This window comes from Larimichthys crocea, chromosome XIII, assembly GCF_000972845.2.
Source record: "Larimichthys crocea isolate SSNF chromosome XIII, L_crocea_2.0, whole genome shotgun sequence".
Classification (NCBI taxonomy): domain Eukaryota; kingdom Metazoa; phylum Chordata; class Actinopteri; family Sciaenidae; genus Larimichthys; species Larimichthys crocea.
The window spans coordinates 29,716,573-29,744,521 of record NC_040023.1 but is presented as its reverse complement, the minus strand read 5'-3'; the positions used below and the strand labels follow the sequence as shown (position 1 = coordinate 29,744,521).

Here is a 27,949-nt window from a genome sequence, read left to right as displayed (position 1 = left end):
ACCGTGTTCGAGCACCTGAAAGGTTACAGCGAGTGGTTTTGGCTGCAGCTGGCGGAGCTGACAGCGGGTTAGCAGTAAAAACGGTGAAAACATGCTCGGGAGTCCGTGAGATTGTCGGTGCGAAACATTTTGTACAGGTTTGAGTGCAAACAGACGAAGCTAACTGGAGTAAACACGTTGTTACTTGTTGAGGTTACAAGTATTTTTTGACCTTACGCCTAACGTTTAATTCACGCGACTCGACTCGAGCCTGTGAAAACATTTGTTTAATGCAGCCTTAATTCAGAGGAAATAACCTTAATAACGTCACCGGGATTATAATGCATTGGATTTGACATTTTAAAGAGCTAGCGGGAAAAAAAAAAAAAAAAAAAAAGTAGAGGGTCCAATCAAAGACAGCAGATGATGGAGTTGCATCATGGGAAGTGTTCGACCCATGATAGTGACTGAAAGTTAGGACGTCTCAACCTCTGCTGATTTGAATTTGACCTTTCCTCTTTTTTTTTTTTTGCATCACAACAACTTTATTTAAAGCTGGACCAAAGCAGATTAGCCTAACGGACAGCATCGGTATTTAAAATTATTCCATAAATAAAGACTGGATTAAAGATAGAGGCTCTTATCAACTCACGGAGATAAGACATCTCAAGATAAAGCGACCGACTGTCTGCGTGTTAGTTCAACAAGGTAAAAGGGCAACAGAACAATAGTCTGAGGATTACAGAGGGTAGAGTTGTACCAGAAATCACTGCGCTGACAGTAAGCAAACAACAGAGCAGATACTGGAGATACTAAGGATAGTGCAGCGCAGCAGAGCCTGTTACAAGGGAAGTGACGTCAGTGTGCATGCGTGAGAAAGGCAGAGGCTCGTCTGCAGTGAAAGTGCAAGAACATGCCCTCTCGAACATCTTTCCCTCCTCTCTCTGGCTACCACATCCTATTTCTTTTTCTTCTTCTATCATCCCTCCTTTCGGTGCATCTTCCGTTTCATTTTCCTGTCTCGCTCTCTCTGTCGTCTTATAACCTTCGTCTCCTCCACCTTCAGCCTGAAATAAAGCGGCCCCTTGTACGATCGCTCCAAGACAGCCAGTGCATTCATGGCCGGCAGACAAGGGCCAATTATGTAATTTAACGACCATTACGTAGTGGCTAAAATAAGATTATGGCCAACAGTGCAGGGAAAACACAGGCAGGTCTTTTCATTGCTTCACAGGATTCTACCTTACATGTTTGTTCATTGTTTTCAGCCATAAGTCCAAAGAAATCATGTTGTTGAATCCCTTCGAGGCTTCCCCCAGGTTTCAATAGGACTTTTTCTTTTGCACAGCTGACATGTCTCCGCCGAGAGCTTTACTGCGCTGACCTTTTCTCGATATGATTTTATTTGGATATAACTGCTGCGGAGAATCACTGACCTTCTCATCATATGATTTCAGTTGAGTACACATCGCTCTCAAAAAGGGTTTTTTTTTTTTAAATGATGCTGAACAAAAACCAACCCGACCTCAGCACGGCATTTTTGCGGTTGATGTTAAACAAGGTATCACGAAATAAGCTACCTCCCTCCCTCCTTTGTGCACATGGACATGCATATTCAACGAGGCACGAAGGGTCCAGTAGATGTAGGATTTAGCGGTATCTAGTGGTGTATTCGCTGCTTGCGGCCCTCTCGCATCACTCTCTCAAACTATGCCCTATAAAAAAAGAAAAGAGGGACAGATCCAGAGCCTGTGTTTGGTTTGTCTGTTCGAGTTCAACATGGAGGACCAGCAGTGTCTGTAGTTATAAAAGGCTCATTTTAAAAGATAACAAAATCTTATTTTCAGGTGATTATACATATAATAAAAACATGGCTATGATTATTATATTCCATTTCTGTCTCATTCTGTAAACAGAGCCGCCTAAAATTGTACATACTGGACCTTTAAAAACAACTTCTCTTCATTTTTTTCTTAGAGCCAAAGTACACCACATTCTCCAACAAAGTACCACTCACCCACCACCCAATCGCACCTCCTCCATCCTCTCCCTCCCTCTCTCTCTATCGCTCTCTGTCCCTATATAGAGGTCACTGGCTTCATGGAAAGAGTTGATAGGCCGGGGCCAATCGACTGGCATGGATTGGCAGTTCGCAGCGAACCTCCATCTCGGCCTAACTGCTTCCATGTGTGTGTGTGTGTGTGTGTGTGTGTATATACACATATATGGAGCAGTAAGTGCTGAGGCCAAACACACAAACCTCTGATTCTGTGACATGAAACACAAGTGTGTTATTGTTGTGTGCTCATTAGCTTGATGATTTCAAGACGACACCAAACAAAAGCAGGGACAACAAAACAGATACTGAATATATTTGGAAGGAATTTCGTCTGCCCTGAATCTAAGTCTCTGTAGCCAGAAATGCCTCTGTACTCGCACACAAGCACACCTTGGTTCATGATGCTCACCTCATGCCAGTAGTGTGCAGGCCAGATATGCAACATTCTTCCCTCCCTCCTTCTGTCTCTCTCATGAAAGGCTTATTAATAACCTATCGAGAGATAATTCAATCTTTATCTCATTGCTGATGACAATCAAAGTTTTACCTCGAAATTAAATTCATATCTGACGTGAAATAACGACTTCGGCTTTGGTTAGCCAACACGCAGGATAAGGCAAACAATGGGGCTGATTACATCAATATTTGTGGGTCTACATCCAAACTATTCAAAGATTACATCAATATTTGTGGGTCTACATCCAAACTATTCAAAGTTATAACGTTACTCCACCCTTTAATTTCAGAGTTGTCGTATTTTTTGTTCCTCCGCCTTGTCTTAACCTGCTGCCTACATTACCCAGCATGCAGCTCAACCACCGAGATTCAGGTGTGTTCACTTGTATCCTCAAGTCACTTGCTTCGAGCAGACATGAGGCGTGAGCTACAGAAGTCTAATGTGCCACACCCTCAGATGATTGTTTACATTTTTTAATTTTCAAACTCCAGCTCACACGACTCAGGTGACATCACTTGAGGCAATCTATTCCATGAGCCAAGACCTAAGACCTCTAAAAAGGACTGGTTGAACAATGTCTTGGTGCTCTTTAGATCTGGAATTATTAGCCGATTGACAGAAAAGTATTAATTAATTAATAATTAATTGATAACTGATCATTCCTAAGTAATTTTTAGGAAGCTAGTTTTGCAAATTTGCATATGTGAACGTTGACTTTGGGAAGTTATGATGGGCATTTTTCACTACCTTACATTATACTGATCAATAATCAATTATCTAATTAACGATTCATTTAAATGATGGTTAGCCTGGCTGCAGTCAAAGCACATTATCGGTTTCCGCCGAGCTTTAAAAATAGGCTCCATCTATAAAAAAACAAACATTCAAATTATTTTTGGTTCGTCATAACTAAAGCATGCACTATGAGGAAATGCTTTTCACAGGGAATATTTTCAACACTGACATACAGCAGAAGAAAATGCAAGAGCAAGAGAAGTCAATGTTTTATGTTTCATAACATGCACAGATGCACGGCTCTGTAAACAGAACATACATTCTGTGGTTCCTCCTTTATAAGAATCACAGATCTAGGGAGAGAGGAGTCTGTTGTAAACATTGTATACAACCCTAATTAGTGATTTTGGGCTCCATAAATAAATTTGACTTTACTTGATTGTATTGACATGATGCTGAAGTAACATTTGGACTGTGACTAACAATCATTTTTATTATCAGTTGTTTGTTTTCTCCATCAATGCCATAAAGTACCTACACTTAACCCGACCTCTATTCAAATTGCTTCAACACCCAAGGACAGTCGATTTAGTATCATCTATGAAAAGCAGCTAATCTTCACAATTGCAAAGCAGCCAACACATTTGGGACATTTCTGCTTGGAAGATTAATTCGATTGTCCAAAGAGAAAAAGAAAAATGTAGCAACAATAAAGATGCATCTGCACCAGACGACATAGTTGCATTAAAAGTAACTTGTACGGGTGGATAAGTGGTGGTTTTATCAAAATAGAAAAGAAATCAGAGTGACAGTGTTATTGTATGGCTGCTATTATCAATCTATCTGTGGTGTTATTGCAATATGACAAATATACGACTCCTTTCTGTTTGTAAAAGGCCTGAGTGTTAACATACAGGCAGCCAGCACACTGTCTGCACACACGCATACTCAGACTGGAGGACCTTTCACCCCACCATACCTCCCATCTTTCCCTCCTCAAGAGTAAACATCATCTATGGAGTCTGTTCCTGCTTTTTTCCACCCCGACCCTCAAATGAAAGAACTCATTCTCTGTTTCCTCTCGCTCGCTCGCTCACACACTCTACGTCACATCAGCTTTCCAGCCATCTCTCTGACTCACACTTGGACGGAGGGATGTAACTCTTTCCATTTTCTACCTTTTTTTCTTTTTTTTTTAAAGAGCATGGAGGAACAAGCTGCTGGAGCTGCTGGGTTGTACTTTCACAAAAATCCCCCTCCTTATCATCAAGTGTGAGAGCACGCAGACAATCAGATTGGCTGCATTCATTTGAGGGGGTCATTAAGGTTTTAAACAGCTGCACACCCATGACTCACATGTCTCACATATGCACACAATTTGACCACACATACTGTGGGTAGGAAACCATGTCTGGTTTGACTGCAGTGTGTGAAATCGTCCTATACCAGAGCAGAGAGGTGACGGAGATTGGCAGGTGGATACACTGAGCTGTCTGTGTGAGCTACTTAAAAGTCACCGTCCCGTGGACGAGCTGATAACGTATTACTACTGAGCAGTGGCTTTGTTCTGAACATGTTTTAGCTACATTAAAAAAAACACTTTGTCAGCTCAGACAAGGGGCAGAACGAGTCAGTACAGATGAGGGTAACTTAATTTAGGTTTTCCACCTACAGAGTATTTGTAACGTTTCAGCAACTTATTAGTCAAGATTCACTGATATTTACATGAGGGGTCAAGATTTGGTTTCTGTTCAGGAGCAAATTGTCACATATATAGATCATTTATTACATAAATACATTTTTTTGTAAATGTTACCCAGATGAGTGTTGTGTGTTTCTGTTTGGGTAGAAGAGCTTCACTTCTCATCTATAGTGATACTCTACTCTACGCTACATGTTACATAAACAGCCTCCACATCCAACATTTGTCAATATTTATGCATACATCCCATCTTCCTTATTTAAGATATACATTGCTCTAATAGTAAATTTAATTCGTGGCTCTTGGCTTTTACAGTGTTATTGTCGTTTTATCTTTATGTCTTCAGAGTGTTCTCTGGAAATTAAATTAAATTAAAGAACCAGAGTGTAGAATTTAATGGCTTCTTGTGGTGAAATTTCTGATTGCAACCCCCTTGTCTCATCTTTGTAGCATGAAAAATAAAGTACAGTGGCTGCCAAAAATGTGTAAAAAATCCTTATATTTAGGTGATTACATGCTAATGAGATCTTAGTGCATATTTTATTAAATTTCCACCATATTCTGTAAACAGAGCCCCCTAAACCTGACACACTGGATCATCAAATCAAGGTACATCAGAGTGATGCAAAACTTATGCAAACTGTATCCTGCCCACTGAGTTACAACCCACAACAAGCTGATATATATATAAAATTGTAGGACCTCTCAGTGACCTTACAGTGCATCCATCGGCGTGCTGAGTGCTGAGATTATCTGTGGTTTTTAGGTCTTCCTTCCTATGCACTCGAAACACACACACACACACACACACACGCACACACACACGCACACATACATACACACTTTTGTAACTTCACTTCTCTTCACTTCATCCACTGCGCTCGATCAGGACGAATCAGAAGATTTCACTGCTGACCCGCAGAGAGAAGAAGATCAGCCCGGTCTGCTCTGTCTCTCGTTATCTGCTGCCTGTGCGTCAATCTAACTGCAGCCAGAGAAGAATACCTGTGTTTCCTTTGAAGTCCGAGCCTGACTACAGTAAATTATAAGCTTGCCTGCAACACAGCTCCAGGCCCTTAGGACATCCCCCGGCCGTTCCACTGTGGGTGCCATTACCTGTCATTCCAGTTGTTGGGTATCTCTTATAGAGGCTTACGACGGCTGCTGCGCCCTATCCGAGTTTATGTCCCTACCCTCTCTGAAAGACAGTGCATGTGCGCGAGTTTACGTACGCCTGTGACAAGAGAGAGAGAGTGAGAGACAGGGAGAGCGGCATAACAACTCAGATTATAGCCAACATTCCTTTAAAAGGAAGAGAAGGTAGCCTTTGGGCTCCAGACAAGCCTGCACTTGTAAAACGTGGAGAGAGGGAGAGAGAGAGAGAGAGAGAGAGAGAGAGAGAGAGAGAGAGATGACAAGTGCAGCGCTCCTCTAGTCTAGGCAGAGTTTAACAGGAAGTGGCAGGGCCTGCTTCACATGGGGCCTCTGGGGTGTAGCGGCTGGCTCGGGGAACACGTCACAGTCTCCGAAACCGCCAGCTGCAACGCCCTTACAACACATACGGCATCATCTAATAGTCAACCAGAGTTAATGGTTATTAAACGCACACCAGAGTAATAAATTTGCCTACATGGCTCTCTCATGCTGGCATAAAAATAAATAAATAAATAAATAAATAAAAACACACAGAGGGAGGGAAACGCACACACACACACACGGGCACAAATAAGACAAACTGGCCTGGCGAGTTAGCTGAAACACATTGTTGTTCTTGGAGAAGTGACTAATGAAAACATAAACGCTTGCTGGCAAGCACGGGCGCACAGTGTTGCAGCCTCCTATCTCCAGTTAATGACTGCAGTGAGATAATGAAGCCGTACTACATGTACAGTAATTACAGTTTCCTGTGAGAGCAGGAAGCTCTCTGTCTCGCCTGTTCTGCACAGGCAATGTCCTCTGTGTCACAAGGCAAAAATCATCAAGGGTAATCAATTATATGCAGACACTAATTACTGCACCCTACTCTATTGTATATGGGCCGGTCAGATGAGTGCTATAGGAAGAGGGAGAGAGGAGGGGGGTGACTGTGCAGCAAAAAAACAACACTGACTGTTAAATAAAAAAGCGTGCGAGAGGGAAAAAAAGGGAAACAAACAGAAGCAGGTTCATATTTTAACTTTTGAGAAGCACCATATGATAAATGTCACAGATATTCTTGCAAACATCAGATAAAATATCACAAGGTCACCGGCTATAAACTCCCCCACACACACACACAGGCTGCAAATGACACAGCAGAAGTCTCTTTGGGAGTATTAAAGTGATTTGTACTTTTTTTAAAAATATGAGTATGGTCGTAAAAACACGCACACACACACACACACACACACACACACACACACACACACTGTGAAGCTACCTGAAGTAGCTGCACCCTCCACACACACACACACACATACACACATACACACACACACTTAAATGAGTTGCTCTAACGCGACATTCATTAAGAAAAACACAAAAGAGAGAGAGAGAGGCTGAGATATGAAGTTCAACCCGTCTGCAGCAGCTCGGGGCTGGAGAGTGGAGGAAGCAGAGGAGGAGGTGGAGGAGGTGGAGGAGGAGGTGGTGTGTGTATATATATATGAAGCCAGATCTCTCGCTAAAACAAACATTCAACGACGACTTTAAATCTACCTTAAAAAAAAAAAAAGAAAAGTTCAAGCGGCTTCACGATGTCAAGTCGGCGAGGCAGCTGAGAGGCTCGTACTCACCCGTAGATAGAGAGAAGACGACAGCCGAAGCGCCTGCTGAAGGTTTCCTGCCCGAAAGTTGTCGTGTGTCAGCGGGGGAAAAAAACATTGTACGCGGAAGTACACATCCAGAGAGAAAAAAAAAAAAAAAAAGAAAGAGCGAGAGAGAGAAAAGAGTCGATAAACCCGCGAATAAAAAGTAAACATGTAACAACTTTAAACACTTTAAAACAGGTCTCGGCTTTTTAATATATATAATAACAAATGTTTATTAATTTATTTAATGTGGAAAAAAAAAAAGTTAACGGTTTTTTAACGGCTAGTTTTCCGCACGTGTGTTACACCGTAACTGTCCCCTTGACTTTTAACTTTTGTTGCTTTGGAAACGTTACTTTACGTTTTTTAAACGTTTTTGAAACGTTTTCTACTTTGGAAAAAAAAAACAACAATTTTAAAACGTGTTAAGAATTTAAGTTGTCAAAACTGGTGATTATGTCAGTTTTGATATATATATATATATATATATATATATATATATATATATCATACTATATATATATATATATAATATAATATATATATTATATAATATATATTTTTTTTTTTTTTTAAATAATCATATAATATATATACACTACAGTGTACATCACATCAGCTCAACTTCTTGTCCATGTTGCTAATACTGCATATATATATATATATTCTATAACATTTGTTATAACATAGTGTATATATCCCATAGCATATTCATATTTATACCTGCACTATATATGTGTGTATGTATATGTTGTTTATTTGTACATACTCTGCACTTCTGGTTAGATGCTAAACTGCATTTTGTTGTTTGTTACTTTGTGCAATGACAATAAAGTTGAATCTAATCTAATAACGCTTTCAGTATCCTATATTTTTACTAATTATCCTATATTTGTGCTAATTATTATCCTATATTTTTACTAATTATCCTATATTTGTGCTAATTATTATAATCAGAGGACGCTTGTTGTTACATAACCTCTCCGCTGTCATCATATTAGTGTGTGAAAGTCCAGCAGCAAACACAAAGGTTAGGTCTTTATTAGCTGCTAATCAGGCGACATCCACTGTTTTAACATGCTGCTATAATATCATAAGCATGTAAGTAAACTGCACACGAGCCAGTCTTATGTCAGATGTCTGAACATCTGTCTGTCGTGAAATCAAAGCGACCGTTTGCAGTGTTGATTGCTCAAGTCAAACTTTTGCTGCTGCTGCAGCTGCTGCTTGGTTGCCGGTTGCCTCACTTCTAGTCTGGCCTGACTGCGCCACCTTGTGGAGAAACATGTGCACGACACGGTCCCTTAGTATCACATGTTGAGATTAACCTCCTCTCAAACTAATACTGTATGACCAATGCGTAATCTTCATAAAACTAAGTGTCTTACCTCAGGGTCGGTTTAATATCACAGTGTCTTTATTATGACAGTTGTCATGTAATTGACTTTTTTTCCCCCCCAGCAGACAATTTGACATGAAATAGTAGGATAAACACAGGTGTTACCAATTATACTAATTAAGGTCCCGTTCCATTCAGGTCAAACAGAGTCATGGTGCTGCTGTAGTGCATGTTGGCTCACTGGAAAGGCTCTGTTGCAATAACTGGAACAGAGCCTTAATGATCATCATTGGAAACACCTGCGCTGACCTCAAACGGGCAAGTCTGTTTGGGGCTCAGGACTGTACTGTACATACATATGCATATGCACACTCAAACCTTAATTAATTTTTAGATTGGCAGTGACGTTTACAGGTGACAGGAAGGGCAAAGAACTCTACCCTCTACCTCTACTTTTAGCTGGAAGACTTATTACAAACTTAAACACAACAGTTTGCATCAGTCAGTATTTAAATATTAAACTATGTGTATGCATGTTCATGGCATAGTCACTTTCTATTGTGGTCCTTCTGACTAGACTCTGTCTGCTTTCCCATCAGGTCATTGTTTGTTTCATGGTCATAACTTTGATTAAATCTAGTTGTTGTATATATTCAGTGTGTGCCGCATGGCGATTTAAGATGTTTGTTTTAACAATCAAATTGTGCAAATGAAGTTTGAACTGTTGAGACGTGTTTGTATATGGTTTTAAGGGATGTCCTCCTCACTGAGAATACGACTTATCAAATCTTTGTAGATGTTGTCTCATACCTTGGATATGCACTAGTATTACATTCTAGTATTGGTGGTGAGAGGTTGGCAGATGTGAGAGACGACAAAGAAATGTTTTGTGTCTGCATGTATCTGCATGGGTGTTGAACTGTTCCTCCCATTGATTAGAACTATCACAATCGTAATAAATAGTCCAGAAGAGCATGTAAGAGTTTTAAGTATTAAAATGTGTATTTGAATGGTCATGACATCTACAGGTATCCTTGTAATGTAGGCACATGCTCTACTGACTGTGTTATTATGATTGTTAATGTAAATAACAGACAGTGTGTGAATATTCACTAAACTGTTGTACCAGGAGTAAAAGCAAAACAGGAAAACAATAACTTTAATACACCAAATTAGGTGGGGAAATGACTCCATTAATAACAGAACATATAAATTACTTTTATCAGTGATTATTCAATTAATGTTTTTGTTATTCTAATTAAATGAGGGTCATATTAATGCAGCTCTACCTCAAAAATTCAATTCAAATTTAAAAAAATAATTAATTTGGCAGATACCAAAACAAAAATAATGTTTCTGTTTTATAAAGGTTTGTCCACTATTATAAATAACTACGAAGAAATGTGGAATATTATTTTTTGTTGCTCGATGTCACAAAATGAATCCATTCAACAAACTCACAGTCAACAGTTCACTATCCAGAATAATGTTTATTGCTTTTGAAGATATTAATCTTTTTCTTCTTTTTTGCACTTTCCATTTTTCCTCTTTACAGTAAAACAAAGAGAGATGACAGGTAAAACCACTGCATTGTCATTTTTGGATGTGTACACACACATACACACACAAAGGAAACAGTATTTACAGCTGTTAGTTAGTGTACTCCATACGGAGGTGACTGGAGGCCTTTCCTGTAGCAACTCAACAAACATAGAGCTTTACATTAACTTTTACAATAGAGCTTTCACAACTAATCGTATACCGCCACTGTTTGACAAACCATAGGCTATAAAGGCTATGAAGCTGTACAATATGGTTTAGTGTTCACTCTGTGCTGAGAAACTGGAGAAAGGATGTTGTTTCATTATATCTGGTAGAGCGGAGATAAACAGTTGTATATTTTTTTTCTCCCCCCTCTGTTTAATATCCTCAAGAAAACCCATTTGCCCCGCTGCTTGCATGGACACAAAGCACTGATTGAAAAATAATCAAAACAGATTTTAGGGGGAGGATTTAAAAAAGAAAAATGCAAAGACCAATATTATTCACATTAGACTAATTACAGTACAGTTACACTGGGTGAATGCTAACTATAAAAATAAGTCTACCGGCATATTTTTGAAACCCAAAGGGTTTGTACATTGGGCATCTGGCAAAAATGACCAAAGGGCACAATTAATTGGGGTTGGAAAAAATCAGAGACAATTCCCAGTGTGAACTCTGTCCTCATCATAGAAAAACATCTTCAGAGTGCAGATCTTCTGCCATTAATAATTTAAACTTTGATACACCTAAGCTTATAATTTTTCCAACATGTTTAAATACTGAATTAAATCACAACAATACAGCTAAATCTTATCATAGTGAATAATAATTAAATGTAATGTACACCATAATAAAATATATACACAGAAATATTCATACAAATTTCTAGATTGGTCCAGCTCCCTCTGCTCTCTTTTTCTTTCCTTTTAGAAAATGTGCAGGAAATACTTGAACCACAGGACAAAATAAATATTCACAGACTATCACAGTTTAACACTATTAGAAATATGGATTTCAACATTTAAATTAACCCCTCAAAAAAACAATATCATATAAAAGTAAGTGCAAACTTAGGGGCAAACAATTTCACTCACAGGATTACGGAGATGAGACGATTTCATTGAAGAGACGTTGAAAAGGCCACTAGGTGGCAGTATTTGACTATGTCTCAAAAGTCTTAGTGATTATATATATATCGTCCAAATCTCAAGAATTACAGGACAAATCTGTAAAATTGGATCGATCTGAGCATTATTTGTTGTTCTGTTCTGTTAGTATAGGGATGTTGTTTGTTAATGTTTGTCAAGGCAGGAATTGCTGTGTTGTAATTTACCACCTCAGTGCCTTCTATCATAGCTTGGCTGCAGACAGCAAATTGTAGAGTACTGCTGGCAATGCGTAAAATAAGTGTAGAAGCCATGGAGCGATCATTTGGTGTGAGAGATCAAAACAGAAAGGACAAGATGGTGATACAGACAGCCGATACCCTAAAAACTGTACGCCCCATATATTCTAAAATGGACAAGTCAGTAGTGTAATGGACTGTAGGCAAGTTGAAAACTTACACAGCAAACAGGGAAACAGTAATTTTAGAAGTAAAGAACATAACTGCCTTTCCTGGAAAACGTATCTATCGAGAGGGATTGGGGAGGGGTTGACAATTTAAAGCAGGAAAGTGTCTCAGAGAAAAGAAAGGAGAGAAAAAGAGAGTTATCAGAGCATAAACTGGCAAGATGGTGGACGCAGGAGAGAATGTATTAGCTGTGTATCATTTTGAGAGTCTCTGTCTCCCTGTGTCTTTCATGCAGAGCCATTGAGGGGGAAAGTGACGGAGGCAGGGACGGGGGTGGAGGAGTGATGGGTATCAGGCTCTTCAGAGGATGTGGGGATGCTGGCGGGGGGAGAGAGGAGATGGGTGGCAGCGCGCTCCCTTTCTTTCCATCCAACACTATCGGTGATCGGTTCGCCAGGCCGGATTCCTTCCCGATGCGGAATTCATGCTCGTTCTCGTTGTCCGAGCTGCAGTCGCTCAGATCTGTGATCTCCAGGTCTGAGTCTGACTCCGGGTCCTGCTTCACCCCTCCTCTTCTCTCCGTGGGGCTCTGCTGGCCTGTCCCAGTCCCAGCTCCCAGGCCAACTGCTCCTATCCCCAGACTCAGCCCCGTGCCTGGAGGATTGGCCTCCACCCTTTCCCTTTCCCCCAGTGTTGCCCCGATGTCTGTCCGACCCATTGACAGGCTCCCAGGATAGGGTGGCACACAGAGTCTGAGTGGCTGACCACCCGCCGTGCCGTTTGTCCCTCCGGTTTGCCCTGCTGCTCCCCTCTCACCCGCACCTGCCTCCCCTGGAGGGAGCAGGGAGGAGAAGGGGTGAGGCAGCTGGGAAAGGCTGCTCTGCAAAGGGTTGGGGTAAAACTGGGAGGGGTAGAGGGAGCCAGGGGGCAGTTTGGGGCAGTTATTGAGAGAGAAGGCCCCTGGGAGGTAGGGGTTGAAGCCCCAGGGGTAGTCAAAGGGTGGGTTGCGTGGGTACGGGCCCAGCAGGGACGGGGGTTTGGAGTAGCACGGGGCACCTAGGATAGAAAAAATCCAGAGATGGAGGTTAGCTCTCAGAAGGGCCAAAGGTTTCTTGACATACAACATCCAAGAATGTTCACTAATTATGCTCAACGGTATTAGCAATTCTAATCAGAAGCCACAGGGGCCAATTCTGGCACGGTTGCTTTCAACAAAAAACCTGATGGTTCATTTATGCATGCCAGTACTGTGTAGTACACACACTTTACACTGCTGAAAACCCAGATGTCATTCAACACCGCAGTGAAAACAAGAAATTAAAAGTCAAACAACTAATCAAGTAGAGTTTACGTCTTCCAAATGGCTTATTATTTCTGAATGTTAACTGGGAAATATTCGGAGACACGCTGCCTCTGTTTCGGCTGCACATCATCACAGTGGTGACAGTCACCTTGCCGAAACAACGAGCCGAGAAGTAATAAAGAATGCAACAGCACCGGAGTCCGTGTGCTTCCAGAGGTTAAGTGACTGACAGAAAGGAAACTTACAAACTGTCGATCTCTTGTTCCCCCCCTTGAATGTTTTGTTACCGTATCATTTCAGATTAAGCAAAAAACCTTAACGTGTAGCAAATTAAATATTGCACCGTATTTGAATTCAGCTCCTTGCGAGCATCACTTAACACAGAAAAGGGTTTAAATTTGAGGCGATGCTGGAATTCAATTTTAATGAACAAACAAAAGCATTGCCTCTCAACCTACTGTACTTCCTTCCAACTGACAACCAACTCAAAGATTCTCTCTCTCTCTGCTGCACCCTCCATCTCTCTCCGTCTTCCCCACTCTCTTTCTCTCTCTCTCTCTCTATTTCACTCTGTTATTTACTATGCAGGGCTAATTTGACAGTGGTGAAGTCTCTGCGTGCTGGGCCAGGAGTAGCTGGCAGACACATGAATATTGAATCAGTCAGGCAGGCCTCACTTGCTTATGAAAACACAGTAATGGGCGCCCACAGGCCACAAACTGAAGCCTGCACCCTCAATTAGGGCCTTCCTGCCTGGGAAGGGATTAGGACAGCGGGGACACATGGGAGGGAGAGGAGGGTGAGAAGGGAAGAAGGGGGGGGAATAGGACCTGAGGACAAACAGAGTGGGGAGAAGTGGGAGGAGGCGGGTTGTGTGATGAGGAGTGCATGTGTGTGTGTGAGTACATCTGTTTACACACTGCCTCTCTAGCTCTGCACATTCGTACACATTCTGATGCACGTACAGAGTGTGCAGAAGTACAAACAAAGGCAGATGCACGTATGTACCATCACGCAAACATACACAGATTAACGTTGCGTTTATTGTGGGGGGGGGAAAAGAGACGAACGCGAACAATCGTGCTGAAAAGGTGGATGATTTCTGCAGCCTTCAACTTGTTTCTTACCACCACTGATATGCATAATTCACAAGCTAACCTGGCCTCTCTCTCCTGAAGCACAGCCTCACTGCGGGCTGCGATGGGACAGCCATCTCTCTTATTTCCTTTAACAATAAATGTTCATGCCTCCCCATATCCTCATTCCTCTCCCTGCTCTCCTCTTCCCCTCTACCTTCTCTTCCTCCTCCTGTTCTGTTTTCTGTGTATACACTGCCTCACACACCCTCTGTACAAGAAGAAGGCTTTGTCTTTCCTATTTTTGCCCTGGCACTTTTAGGCGAACTTTACTCGTTCTATTAGCTCACCCGAACTGAGGAAGGGGAATGCATCCAGTCTCAGCTTGTCTCCTTCGGGGCCCGGTGCCGTGGTCCCTCGATCAAACAGGGACGTTCCTCTGCCGGAGTCTGGCAAACGAGGAAACAGGGACTGTATGGCCTGAGCGACAAAGACAGAAGGAACACGAACAGAATAATATTCAAATTAGTTTCTGTACTTACGATATAGAGCACACATATTTCTACAAATCCGCCCTTATGGTGCTGCTGCACCATGCAGGGGTAAAGTCATATGTTGACAGCAGCACCCTGCAGAGTGTGATGCAAACAGTGAGAGAGTCGCAGCAAGGACAGGATAAAAAGGGCTGTCATGGGACTCGGGGTAAAAAGGGAGGTAGGAGGTCGCAGAGGCTCTGGGACTCAAAGGCAGGAAGAGTACAGAGTCAAATGGAGACCAGCGATTAAGACTGTGGGCACAAAGGATAAATGACGAGGAGAGAGAGGGATTGTGAAGGGGACACAGGACGAATAAGACCTAAGAGAAAGACATCCATTCAGGATGTAGGGCAGCTATCTGTCTGCATCAGTGTGTGCATGTATTTCTTTTTTTTTTTTACTGTGTAAAATACGTGAAGGAGAACAGTTGAATCTCAGGAATCAAGGGGACAAAGGGGGGATTTTTTTTCCCCCTAGCAGGACTTTGGATCAATAGTATCTGTCACCCCGCAGCCCCAAGTTTGAAAGGCGAGACTGTACTCCCAAGCTGCGAGATCTGCGTTGCTTAACAAACCGCATTAATGACCCGCCATTGATCTGATCTGACGCGACCCCTTTGCTTTCTATTTCTTTCATTTTCAATCGATGACAGATGGATACGCCATCGAAGACGGGGATGTGAGAAGGAGGGGATAACGTCTTCTTTTGTTTTAAGGACAAGTTAAAACCGTCCCCCCCTTCACAGTCTCCTTCAGAGTCTGTGTCTCCTTATCCCATCTTAAGGGTAGCACAGACAAATGATGGATGGTTCTCCCTTACTGTACTTTCAAGTTTGTGTACTTTCTAGGACATCGGTTGTTTAAAATAAAATTATCTGCACACTGGCACTCATGTCCAGCTTAAAAATACAGTTATATCCATAATGCAGTGTAGAAATTAAAACACTTAAATTGATTTGTTCATTGTTTGGTCGAAATATCTTATCTGACTTTAACAGACCCACAAGTAAAGCCATAACATTATTTTTTAACTAAACTCGTGCTTCCCTCTTGCTGTGTGTGTACAATTTATCTCTGTAAAAATTGTACAATCTCTCAGGGCAAATAATATGTATTCTATTACTATCACCATTAGAGAGTGAATAAAAGATAGACACGATGAATACCACCCTTTCTCTTTTAAAGAGCAAACGCACAGCAGGGGCCTAAGAAGTACAACAGCAAAATCACTAGAGTGAAATGGATTTCAGTTACCTGAATTAAATTACCATTAATAAAAAATTAAGGTGGAGAGCTCTGTCCTGCTATTTTGCCCTTTTTTTCTTTGTCCAATTTCCACTTTTTTTTTTCTTTTTTATTCCCTGTGTATTTTTGGATGTGTATATATCGTTATAATCTCATTCCTAAAATGTGTACATTTCTGTTCATTTTCTGTATGACATGCATATTTAGCTCACAAAAATATATCCCTCTACCAATCCCACCCTCTCCCAGTCCCGTCATCCTACCCTTCGTACCTCTGGGGTGCAGTCTGGTGCAGTGGAGCCCCCGTGTAAGTGGTTCTGGGCTAGAAAGAAGGGAGAGTTGGCCATGTCCAGGATGGGGTAGTTCACCAACACGACCTTGCTGAAGTTAAACTTGTAGGTGAAACGCTTCCCTTTGGTTTTGTGCAAAATGCGCTTGTTGTAGTAATACCTGCAAAGGAGGAGGAGAGGATATCGAAGGTGGGATGGAGTGAGGGGGGATAAAGGATAAAGGAAGAGAAAAAGGAAAAGAGGAGGGAAGGATTAATATAACGCTCACATCAAGGTTTTGTGTTTCAGCACTAACCGAAAAGAATAAGTAAACAACTTGAGCGCTGTAGGGCGACGAGCTATGCTGATTTCCCACTGTTTTTATTCATCTCCTCCTTCCTCAAATCAATTCATGTCTGACTGCCTTGATTCAATACAATATGGCTTTTTAAAGGGAAATTTTATTCATCTGTTAACAGACAAAAAGTCAAAAATCTGAATCCCTTCAAGCCTCGGAGGGCCTTAACATACAGTGAACAAAAACAACAAAACAAAATACTCCTTTCATTGTGCACAAGACTATTTAACAATTCAAAAAAAATATGGGATTTAGATTATAGCATTAAAATGAATGAAAATAAAATATCGGTGTTTTAAAATGAGAAACAACGTGTATTTCTACTAAGCAGACACTGATTTTATTCAGATAAACACAAATTTGTCACAGTTATAATGAAAATAATTTACTAAATATAAAGAAGGAGGCTGTAAGTAATCTGAATCATCAGAAGGAGTTTGGTCAGTTTGAAACACGACATCCAGATATTCGGGTGATGTGTAAATGTAAATGACACTGAGAAGCTGTCACTGTTTCCAACAGCAAAGCACATTTACAGAGAGGTGAGACAACAAGAGCAGTCTCCATGGTAACGACTTCAGGTGTCTCCCGCCGGGCATGTCGAGCCGCCGTCATGCCAGTTTCCTGTGCCACCCACCGAGGTGTCACAAAATGTACAGTCTGCCAGGATGCCGGGTTGATCAGCAGTAAAGGCAAAACATGCAACCATCTGGCTCAGGTAAAAGAGCGGAGAGCTCAGGCGGGGGAGCATACGGTGGAGTTGTGTTATCGCGAGAGAGAAGTTTAAATCTCGGACGCGGCAGTCACATTTCTTTGTCTTAAAGTGACCACACTAAGTGCACCAAATACAGAATGCATTAGACAACCTCAGCATTAAATACTGGTGAGCAACGCCTCATTATGCAGACGCTCTATATCAACAAACACAGCAGCATGTACGTATCAGCATGTATCCACAGTGGCTGCGCACAGTGCAATGATGTGTACGTTTTGCTTTGCGTGGCAATTGTGCCGTGGCCCTTAATTGAGCAATTAAGTGAGGCTAATTAAGAAGGCTAATTGTGGCCCCAGCCAATTCATAACAATTAGACTCTGACGACAGCCCCCATTAACAAGAGGCCAAAGGAAAGCAGAGGGAGGGGGTGGGCTGGGGGAACAAGTCAGGGTACTTTGCATTTGCATAAGAAAACTGTGTGTGTGGTTGGGGGTGTAAACTGCTGAAGGTACGGAACGTGAGCAGTATTGTTTTAATCACCTACAGCGAGTTCGGCGCAGAGCAGTTTACCTGTTCTCACTCTTTAAGAAGTAGCCCAAGCAATTTCACACTGGGGCTTAATTTTGAAATCCCTATTGAATTTTTTATTTGGCAGCTCAATGGTGAACTTTCCATTAGGATGTCCACAGATAAGGAGAAATTGAGGGTATTGACGTTCCCCAGGAAAAACCCCACCTTTATCTTTCCATTAAACCAACATGAAAAAGAGACGCGAGTGTGGATTCAGTCAAACAAGAGTAAACAATTTATGTAAACTGTGGTGTGATAAACATCTTGATCCATCTGACACCAGCAGTGTTATTGCTTGACATTCAACACGCCGTGCACAAACACATACCTCAGTGCCCTGCTCAGCTTGTCATAGTTCATGTGAGGTTTGCATTTCCTTATCCCCCACAGCCGAGCCACCTCGTCTGGATCCTTGATGACGAACTCGCCGTAGTCCCCCTGCCAGGCGATCACCCCCTGATACTCTTCTTTCTGCAGCAGCTCCAGGATGAAGTGCCACAGCTGGATCTGTCTGGACCCAGGGCTCGACTCAGGCTTGTAGGCCCAGTCCGGGAAGGCGAACCCTGAACAGAGGGGAGCAGGAAAGAGAGGAGGATGAAGTTAGGGCCTGTCATTTGTCCCGCTGCTTGCCGAGGGGGATCGCTGTCTGAATGACTGATGAGTGATGGAGGTGAGGGATGATGTGTTTAATATCACAGCACGTGCCTTGAGCAATGTTAGTCTGTGCTAATGCCCTCTAGCCTCAACAGATTGGTCAGTGGGATGATGACAGCTTGCTGGGAGAGATCTGATTGATGCTGCTCAGGCCTGAATTCTTAAAGCCGACTGTATGCACATCAGAGATGGACTTAAGTAGCTTTTTGACTCATCCTGGAGTGAATCTGGCACTAACTAGCCTTATAAAAATTAGACATACAACCAATTACTACCAAAGTCTGAATTTGTTTACCAAAGTGTGTTCATATGGTTAATTCTGAGATGATTTTGATGGCGATGGTTATGTTTTTATCATAACTGAAGTTGCTTGTTTTGGCTGTCTGGTTACACGTGACCTGGGTCGTGATTTAGAGATGATTTATGTGTTTCAAGATGTTTGCACATGCACATGAGTATTTTACAAAACACAAGACTTTAGGCAAGCCTGATGAAACAAAGAAACTATACCCCTTGCATGAGCGTGAAGGTGGGACTGACCTGGAGTCCACAGCGCGGGCACCGGGGGGAGCAGCAGATCACTGACGCAGTTACAGTCCATACCTCCACAACACCTGAAACAGAACGAGAAGAGATGGTGCAGAGGGGAAAGGCAGAGTCAGTAAACAATGATTACTTGACTTTTTCATATGAATTTGAACACTCCAAAAACTTCATTTCATAGAGAACTATTTGCTGCCAGAGTCAGCTACCGAATAGGCTTCTTTCAGTGAGCTGAAGTTGTAAAGTGTAAACTTTGTTCAAAATGGAGGTATTGCATAAGTGTCTAAGGTCCAATATGTGTTCAAAAACATACCTTAAATTGATGTGAAATATGGCAAGGTTATGTTTTATATGTCTTTGGTGGAGATCGGGTGTTTGATGGATGTTATCTTGTGAAGCCACCTGAGGCTATGTCTGATGCAACATGGTGGACATCCCTATAGTACATTTATGAACCGGAGGAATTAAATAGACTTTTGAAAACTGGGTCACAGTTGATACATATTATATATTAAAAACAGGACTTTTTAATATATAATATGTCTTGGGTATTCCTTGGTGGAATATTTAAAATTGAAAACTGCACACTCACAGTAAAAGGTCTCAGTGTGCAAAGTTATGTTCAGGTACGCTACCTACTTATAGAAACTGGCAGATTTAGTGGTCAACAAGAGGAAAGGTTTTGTTGGTTATGTGATTTAGGTGTCCATGATTTAAAGGGAAAGTTTTTTATATTTTGAAGTGCAGCTATATGAGTGGCCAGCACGCCCTCAGTTTGGAGAAGCAGACAGAGATCCCAGCACAGAAGCAGAGCTAAGTACTGCTGTGGACAGGGTCAGCAGAAAGATGTATTTTGGCCACACAAAAAAATCAATATCAGTTTAAGTGTACGCTATATTAAAATTATTTTCACCGCTTTATCTTGCCGTCAGACGGCCTTTTTCTTTGGGCACTAACTGTAGAACTTCCAACTGTGCACTGTATTACACTGTTGTTTGGGTCCAAAGGTTGTGAGATCAGATTAAAATCAAACTTCACTAAGGTTTCAAAGATGGTGCGTGCTTGTGTTTTTCTGGCTCAGGTGCTCTAACCCCCAAAACAGCCGAACTGTGGTATAATATAGAGACATCATATAATACCGGGAACACACAAGTTCTACGGTTAGTGCCAAAGAAAAAGCATATCTGATGGCAAGGTCATTTTGATTTTTGAAGTGGGTCTTTTTTAATGCGGCTAAAATATGTTCTCCACAGCAGTACTTTACTCTATCCCTGACTGTTACCTCCTGACTACGGATAAATACCTCATACAACTACAAAATACCCAAACTATCTTTTTGAGGCATATAGTTTTTAGCAAAATGTCTTTACTTTTTATGGTTGGATGATTATAAAAGACTTTTTTTGTGGCATGAAGACAAAGTTTTTGGTTCGCAAATGTAAGAAGGTGAACGTTCAGTCCCTGTTGGCTGGATACATCTGTATGTGCATGACACAAATAAATATCTATACTACATTGTAGTCAAGTGACTAAGTTTAAAAATGTGATTATCAGTGGTGAAAGACTCCAAGAAATAAAAACCTAAAAATACAACCATGTTTGATAACATAAACAACCAAAATATGCTAAACAACATAACTGACTAAAATCTATAATAACAGAGATATTTTAGTTTGTTTTCATTCCGCACCATTCAGTCCTGAGTGAAAGCACCACAGGTGTGTATGAACAAACTGTTGATTTCCATTGCGGTGCATCACGCTTCGTGTTTATGTGCGAGCAGGTGATCTGAACACATCATAAACAATAACGCGCCCTTGTGTGCGAGTGAGGCTGCTTTGTTAAACTCCTAAATAAAAGCATATAGACATCTGCTGACAGGAGAAGGGAAAGGAGATTTCAAGTGTTTCCATGAGGAGCGAGGGGACGGGAGCTAGTTTGGATATCACAGTTTCATCAGGGTTGTTTTACAAAGCTCAGATGGAAGAGATGCCCTGCTGCTACACTGGTATCTTTAATGCTGGCCTCTCTATCTCTCCCTTCACTCTCTGCCTCTATTTAATTATGCTCTGTGAATTTTGGATTTTCCCTCCAGCATTGAAATGGAACGTGAATTATTAAGGTGTGTTTGTATAAATTATTATTGCTAACTCCAGGCATTTCTCTCTCTCTCTCTGACCGGGTCTATCTATCTATCCCTCACTCGCTCTCACCCTGCTTCTAGCCTTTGGATTGTGGCCCCTCTCACTCTCTCCTCTCCTCTCTTCATCTTTCTTGTTTTCAAGCCGCTCCTTCTGTCTTCAAATATAGAGTTGGCATTCATCCTATCTCACTCACATATTTTTTTTTCTTATCATTCATGTTATCATTTCTTATTTTTTCATCTTTTTCTCTCCATCTCTGCCTACACTCACTTTCCTATAATGAGTCAAAGTTATTGCAGGGGTTCAGATAACAGCTATAAGTTATATCTTCACAGAACGCTCCTCATTTCCACGTGGGATTTTCCCACTAAACTATACTGCACGTAGACTGTAACAGATCATTTTGTATTCAGTGTAGCGGTAGGATTAAAAACTCCTAGTGGCTTTTGCACGATTACAAACGTCTCTCAAATGTACATCCATCTATTAAAATGCTGACATCTAACCTGTATATATGAATGAAGGCCTCAGCAGAGTTCAGCATGAGTCTTACTCGCATATATATTCTTTGTGTTCAAGGTAGTAATCTATAAGTTTTTTTCTTTTTCCTGTGGGCTACAGGTCATCAATACCGTATCATCTTTCATTTGCCATATTCTCATGGTCCGCAGCATGTATGAGCTTGTCTCCTCTGAGGATGTGTGCTGCTATCTGTCGGGATTTCTCCAGCTCTCTCATACCACCTACGCGCCGCCTATATCTATATCCATCCTCTCTTTTCCTATTCACCAGTGCATCTATACAGGTGAATCCTCCTTTCCTCTTTCCCACCTCCTTTCTATTCACACACACCTATCCACTATCTTCTCCCCCTTTCCTCCCGCCCCACCCTTTTCTCTCCCTTTCTCCTGTTCTGTGTGTTTTGCTTCGGCGCAGTAATTTTCCGTTTGATTTCGGAGGTAATGCATTTTTTACAAATCAAAGAGGAAGCCAGGCTGCCCCCCCCAACCTCCTCCTCCTCCTCCTCTTCCTCCACCCCTCCCTACCTCCTCCTCCTTCTCCCCTCCCTCCCCAGTCTCCCATTCTCGCCCCCCTCGGCCCCCCAGGCCAGAGAGGAGATAAAGGAGCCCCCATCATTTCCTTGTTAGTTTTGATTTGGGCAGCGCAGGGCTTTCAAGTTCCCCCCATCACCCCCAGAAACATTATAACTAGCAGCCCAGGGAATACTGTTCCTCGCACGCACACACTCTTGCACACACATGCAAGCACAGACTGTCAGATACAGATGCTGGTAGATTGTAATGGATTGTACATGCACAGTAAACACACAGTCTCAAGCAGATATGCCACAAATACACAGGTATTCAGGTAGCAGACACACAAACACACACACTCTCAGTGAGAAGCAGCACACAAAATAAGACATGGAGCCCATAGATATTGACTGAATCAATATAGACACACTAACACACATCTCAGCGAGCTGAAAGACAGAATGCACTTTGTTTACTAAAGATGCAGTGGTACTGATGGAGCACAGCGATGTGCACAGACAAAAGCACAGATATGTTTTACTTTGTAAAGAGTGACTGTCCAAACAAAGGACCTCTACCCCACAGAAAGCCACCTATAAACCTGGTGTGGATGATGGATCACACAGTTACCAGTGACAATGGTAAATACACACAATAGGGGCACCAAGTTACTGTACAGAGTCACATCGTGACAATAGCACCTTTAGTGCTCCTCCACATGTTGTGGAGTATAGGCTAGTTTTAGCAAACGCACATTTCTGCTGCAATGAGTCAGATGAGTCAGAGGCTTTTGATAATTCAGTTGAAAGGGTGTGCTGGATTTATGGACAATCTTTCCTATGTCTTTAGAACACGACAAAAGCACTCGCACTTCTCATGGCTGAAAGGTGACTTTCAAACAACCACACACGCAAGTCTAAAAAAAGGAAAAATCTTTTTTAAAGCTGCAATATGTGATTTTTTTTATTTTTTTTGGCCACCTTGGGAGCACTGGGGAAACGATGTGAACAAAACACTGTGGTATTATCAGCATGAAGTTGATATACATGTCCAGCGTCATCAGCGTTCACTTGGAGTCATGTTTGATATTCACTAAATGTTCCACTTTCCTCACAAGCTACTTGATAACTTTGTCTGTCGTTTGTTGCTGAGGCAGGTAGCGTACAGTGGGGTTTTTAGAGCATTTTGACTGATAAACAGTTTGCTGCATCTGGAAATGAAATGAGAGTGATGCGAGTGAATCAAAACAGTGAAGTTAAACATAAATCAATGCACTTAAAGACACTAAAATGCTTCATAAAGCTGAGGGGAAGTGCAGAGTCCAGTGATGATTTTCTATGCGTTGATCATCATCATGACTTTCACATTACATACAGTCATTTGATGCTTTCTTAATAGAAAAGTATTATTAGCAGCTTTACAATTACTTGTTTTAATTCTTGTTGTAAGTCTTTTTTCTTGATGTTATAACTTTTATAGTTTATACTCTTTGTCTCCTTGTTCTGTTATGTATAATTTTAGCTTGTAAAGCACTTTATAACTTCTGAAAGGGAAAGTTTGTTTGCATGCTTCCTTTATTTGCCAGATTTTTATTTATTTTATTAGTTTTATTAGAATCAAATAATGTCACCTGATTTTTGTTGATAAGAAAACCTGCTGAAGAAATTGAAAAAGAAGAAAGTATTCTTATAATTTAAACTAAATAAGGACCAAGAGTCAGAATTGAACTGTTTTTGAGTGTCAGGTGGTTGGAAGAGATCAGTCTATGGATATGTATTTGGATCATAACATCTTCATCCCAAACAGGACTGCCGGATCCATGTTGACACAATTCTGCAACGAGGGTGGTAGTCTATAAGGCCTGTCAGCAGAGCTAGTATAGATGTGAAGCCAAGGTTAGTAGGCCACTGACAGGAGCGAAGAGGAAACAGTGTGAGGAATATACTGTAGTACCGACTATGTTTTGAAATTCTGCAGAGTGACTGGGGTAGAGGGAGGACGGGGGCAGCCTGACATTCAGGCAACATTATGTCTCCAGTGTTGTCTAAAGAAGGAAAGAGTGATGGGTCACGATATAAAAAGATAGAAAAATATGAGAGGCATGAAGAGTCTGGCCTCTCCCGCTTTCTTTTTCCACTAGATGAAACAGGCTCTGTACATCTGTCTCATCTTCCTTTTTTCGGTTGCCCCTGAAAAAGGCCCAACTGAACCCTCTCTCTCTCCCTTTCCCTCTACTTGCCTCTCTCCCGCTATCTCTGTCTTTCCCTCTCTCTCTGTTCCTCTCCCTGGTTAGCTCTGACACACTGGTCAGCCTCAGGGTGGAAGAACAGAGGGACTCTGCTATGGGTTTGTTAGAGGAGATGGAAAGGAGAGAGGAGAAACGAGGAGGGGAGAAGAGAGAGAGAGAGAGAGTGGAGAGAAAGAGGAGGAGGAGGAGGTGGATGAAGAGAGGAGGAGGGGGAGGGTTGCTCAGGAAGAGGGGAAAAGAACCTGTCCATCCCAAATGTTAAAGAGAAGAAGAAGTCAACACCGAATCAAATTTTTGGCCTTCTAATTTAGCTAGATCCCTTGTCTAAATTATGAAATAACATTTCCAATCAGTCATACATGATGAATAATGAATGATTTATCTTTTACATGTCAAAACGTACAGCAAAATACAGACAGTGATACACTGCTGAATATTTATCTAGCCTGTGTGTCTTCCCACAGAACACTCTTACTTTTTTTAGTACAAATACATGGTTCTCTCGTGATGAGTGTGTGAGATATAAGTGATGAGATATAAGTTTTTTATGAAAACTTTTAGATTCTGTGGACTTGGAAATAATGATGAAACCTTGCAGCCCTCTTAACTTTAACCCTGCAAAAAAAATGTTGTATGAAAATGTTACAGTCACATTTTATGAAATAAAATAAAGCATTAAGCTTTTTGTGGGATATTATACAAACTAAAATGTGGGAAATACAAGGCATCAAATGGGCACTGATAAATAATGTCTGTCTTTTAACACCTTCATTGACTCTGTTAGAAATAAGTGTCCTCACTTGCGTTACCCCTTGAATTTATGTTTTGTACATCCATAAACAAAATGCTCAAATAAAACTGAACTATTCTTTTTAAGAGTCAAAGAGCTGAATAAACTAACACCATACTAACCATATTGCAACTTCTGTTACAGCTACATTTCCACATGTATGCTCCTTGTACCTTGAACACTGTATACCCGTCGCACTGTCATATGAAAGAGTGAGAAATCAGTGCAACGCTGTAATGGGAACGGACAGCAGTGCAGTACTGTCACTGTATTTAACCAAGATATATAGTTACAGGAGGCTGTGAGACTCTGTCCGTTCTCCCACAGAGCACCCATTACTCCACACTGCAGGGGCAAAGCTACTACCGAGTCCTTCACACCGAGAGACAGGCTATCACCCGACAGAGCTGCCAAACTACAATATCACATCCAGTGAAATTCAGTTACACCACATGTATCGGCGGGTATAGTGACTGCGAGGCCAGTGTAATGTTTAAAATGGCGAGATCAAGGACAGCTATGTGACAAAAAAAAGCTATATGACAACTAGGTCCATAATTAAATGTTAAGAAACATTTCCACAATAAACAACAAATTGGTCCAATAACAGAGCTCAGGCCCGAGGCTGAGAGAGGACAGTGGTTTACTGTGTTTTCTCTCTTGACAACATGTCCGTCTTTCAAACAAAGCTTCCCTGCTTCATCTGTGGCTTCCAGCTGCACACACATTTGTCACAAATATGTAGTTTAATTTCTTAGCACTATTACCCAAACAGGAGCAAACTGTGTGCTTGTTGGGGACTATTTTCAGCTGTGGATCAGCACACATGGACACCGGGACAGTGTTCATTATCACTCATCATCATAGAAGAACATCAGCGGGCAGACTAACTTTGTTAGCAGGATCAATCATTCATTGCTGGTTTTGGTCTTTTCATTGGATTTGTTGACAACATGAAAAATAGAGAATATCACAGCGCCTCATCCTTTAAAGGCCAGTTTCATTCATGTAGAGAAGTTTTAATGATTCCTACAGTCAGGTGAAGTTGAGACAGCTGCTCGGGTCATAAACAGACTACTGTAGCTTCTGATAAATAAAGAAACTTGTTTGGGTTTTTTTTTTTTTTTTTCCCAGACTTTCATGAAAGGTGGAGAACTCCAACAAGTTTAAGGAGAGAGCGCGTGTGGAGATGAGGATGCGTGGAACGGTATTAGTATGGTATGGAACGCCGGCCTTAAGAAAATAAGGAAAAGAAGGGGAAAAAAGGATGAAGAAAAAAGTATCAATCGATAGGGTTAAATTATTCATCGTCATTAATTATCGATCGCTCTCCGCTGCCGGCTCGTCCGCCTCGCGCCAGAGTTGAAAGGAGGGAAAGCGCGCTTTATTAAAACCGGCTCGAGCCTCATTGTTTCATGTCCCGCGGCAAAGAAAAAGCTCGAGTTTGGCTCTGCCCGCGCCAGCAGAAAAACACACACACGTATGTACACACGCACAGACACACGCGCGCGCGCTCACGCACACACACACACACACACACGCTGCTCCGCCTCCCTCCTTTGCGTTTTCCTTCTCTCTCTCTCTCTCTCTCTCTCTCTCTCTCTCTCTCTCCATCTCTCCGGACGCGCGGGAGGAGCTTTGGGGAGCCTCGCGCGGTGTTCACGGGGCGGCTGTGTCTCGCGTGGATCGATGAGGGATCAATGGCTCGCGCTGACTAATAGCCAGAGAGCGCCTTTGATCTCGCGGCTGAGAGATCAAAACCTGCGCGAGAGGGAAGAGAAATAGGAAAAGAAACTGCGCCGGCGAGCTGACCTTTACACACACACACACACACGCACGCACACACGCACGCACACACACACATTTACGCAAAAACGTAGCGTGCGCACGCGCGCAGCTTTTAGGAATTTGACTGCAGGAAATCCTACCAGCAAACTAACTATGAGAGATGCATCACTAACGAAACTGCAAGGCGAATATGCATTGAACGAATTTAAAATGATAACAAATCTATATCAGACATCATCCACAGTCTTTCCACACACACACACACACACACACACACACACACACACACACATGCACCCTTGCTTCCTAGTCCAAGTTGTTGCTCTTGATTTTGACTTCCTCAGACAAGGTGATACAGTGAGAACAAGGAAACCATCTGTTGTTTCCAGGGAGCAGATGAGTGTGTCCTATGGGCTCAACTTCACGCCTATAGAGAGGGAAGAAGAAGAAGTGTGTGTATGTGATTTGTGTTTCTGTGCATGCCTGTTTATGTGTGCGATGGAGACACTCCAGGGGAGGTGGGTGCAATGTCTGAAAAGAAGTAGTTTGCCTTAAAATA

General features: G+C 41.8%; 2 protein-coding genes across 13 annotated transcripts in view; both read right to left on the bottom strand.

The window, feature by feature from the left end:
• Nucleotides 1-7,907, bottom strand: part of arhgef1 (Rho guanine nucleotide exchange factor (GEF) 1) — a 36,695-nt gene extending 28,788 nt beyond the window's left edge. For 4 of the 6 annotated variants that reach the window (XM_010741387.3, XM_019267186.2, XM_019267189.2 and 1 more), the window contains exon 1: nt 7,707-7,804. Coding sequence is in view for 2 of the 6 variants with exons in the window: in XM_010741386.3 (XP_010739688.3) it covers nt 7,707-7,892 (186 nt within the window). In the remaining 4 variants the exon portion in view is untranslated. Of the gene's footprint in view, nt 1-7,706 lie in introns of all 6 variants that reach the window. The other 2 variants (XM_010741386.3, XM_019267188.2) reach the window with 1 other exon arrangement.
• Nucleotides 7,908-10,542: 2,635 nt separating this feature from the next.
• The window catches only part of erfl1 (Ets2 repressor factor like 1), an 86,331-nt gene continuing 68,924 nt past the window's right edge, over nt 10,543-27,949 (bottom strand). For 6 of the 7 annotated variants that reach the window (XM_027287368.1, XM_027287369.1, XM_027287364.1 and 3 more), the window contains 5 exons: nt 19,384-19,457; nt 18,518-18,752; nt 16,541-16,727; nt 14,848-14,977; nt 10,543-13,174 (listed from right to left, as the gene is read on the bottom strand). In XM_027287368.1, coding sequence (XP_027143169.1) covers nt 12,363-13,174; nt 14,848-14,977; nt 16,541-16,727; nt 18,518-18,752; nt 19,384-19,444 — 1,425 coding nt within the window. In that variant the 5' untranslated portion in view covers nt 19,445-19,457 and the 3' untranslated portion in view covers nt 10,543-12,362. The remainder of the gene's footprint in view (nt 13,175-14,847; nt 14,978-16,540; nt 16,728-18,517; nt 18,753-19,383; nt 19,458-27,949) is intronic. The other variant, XM_027287366.1, reaches the window with a different exon arrangement.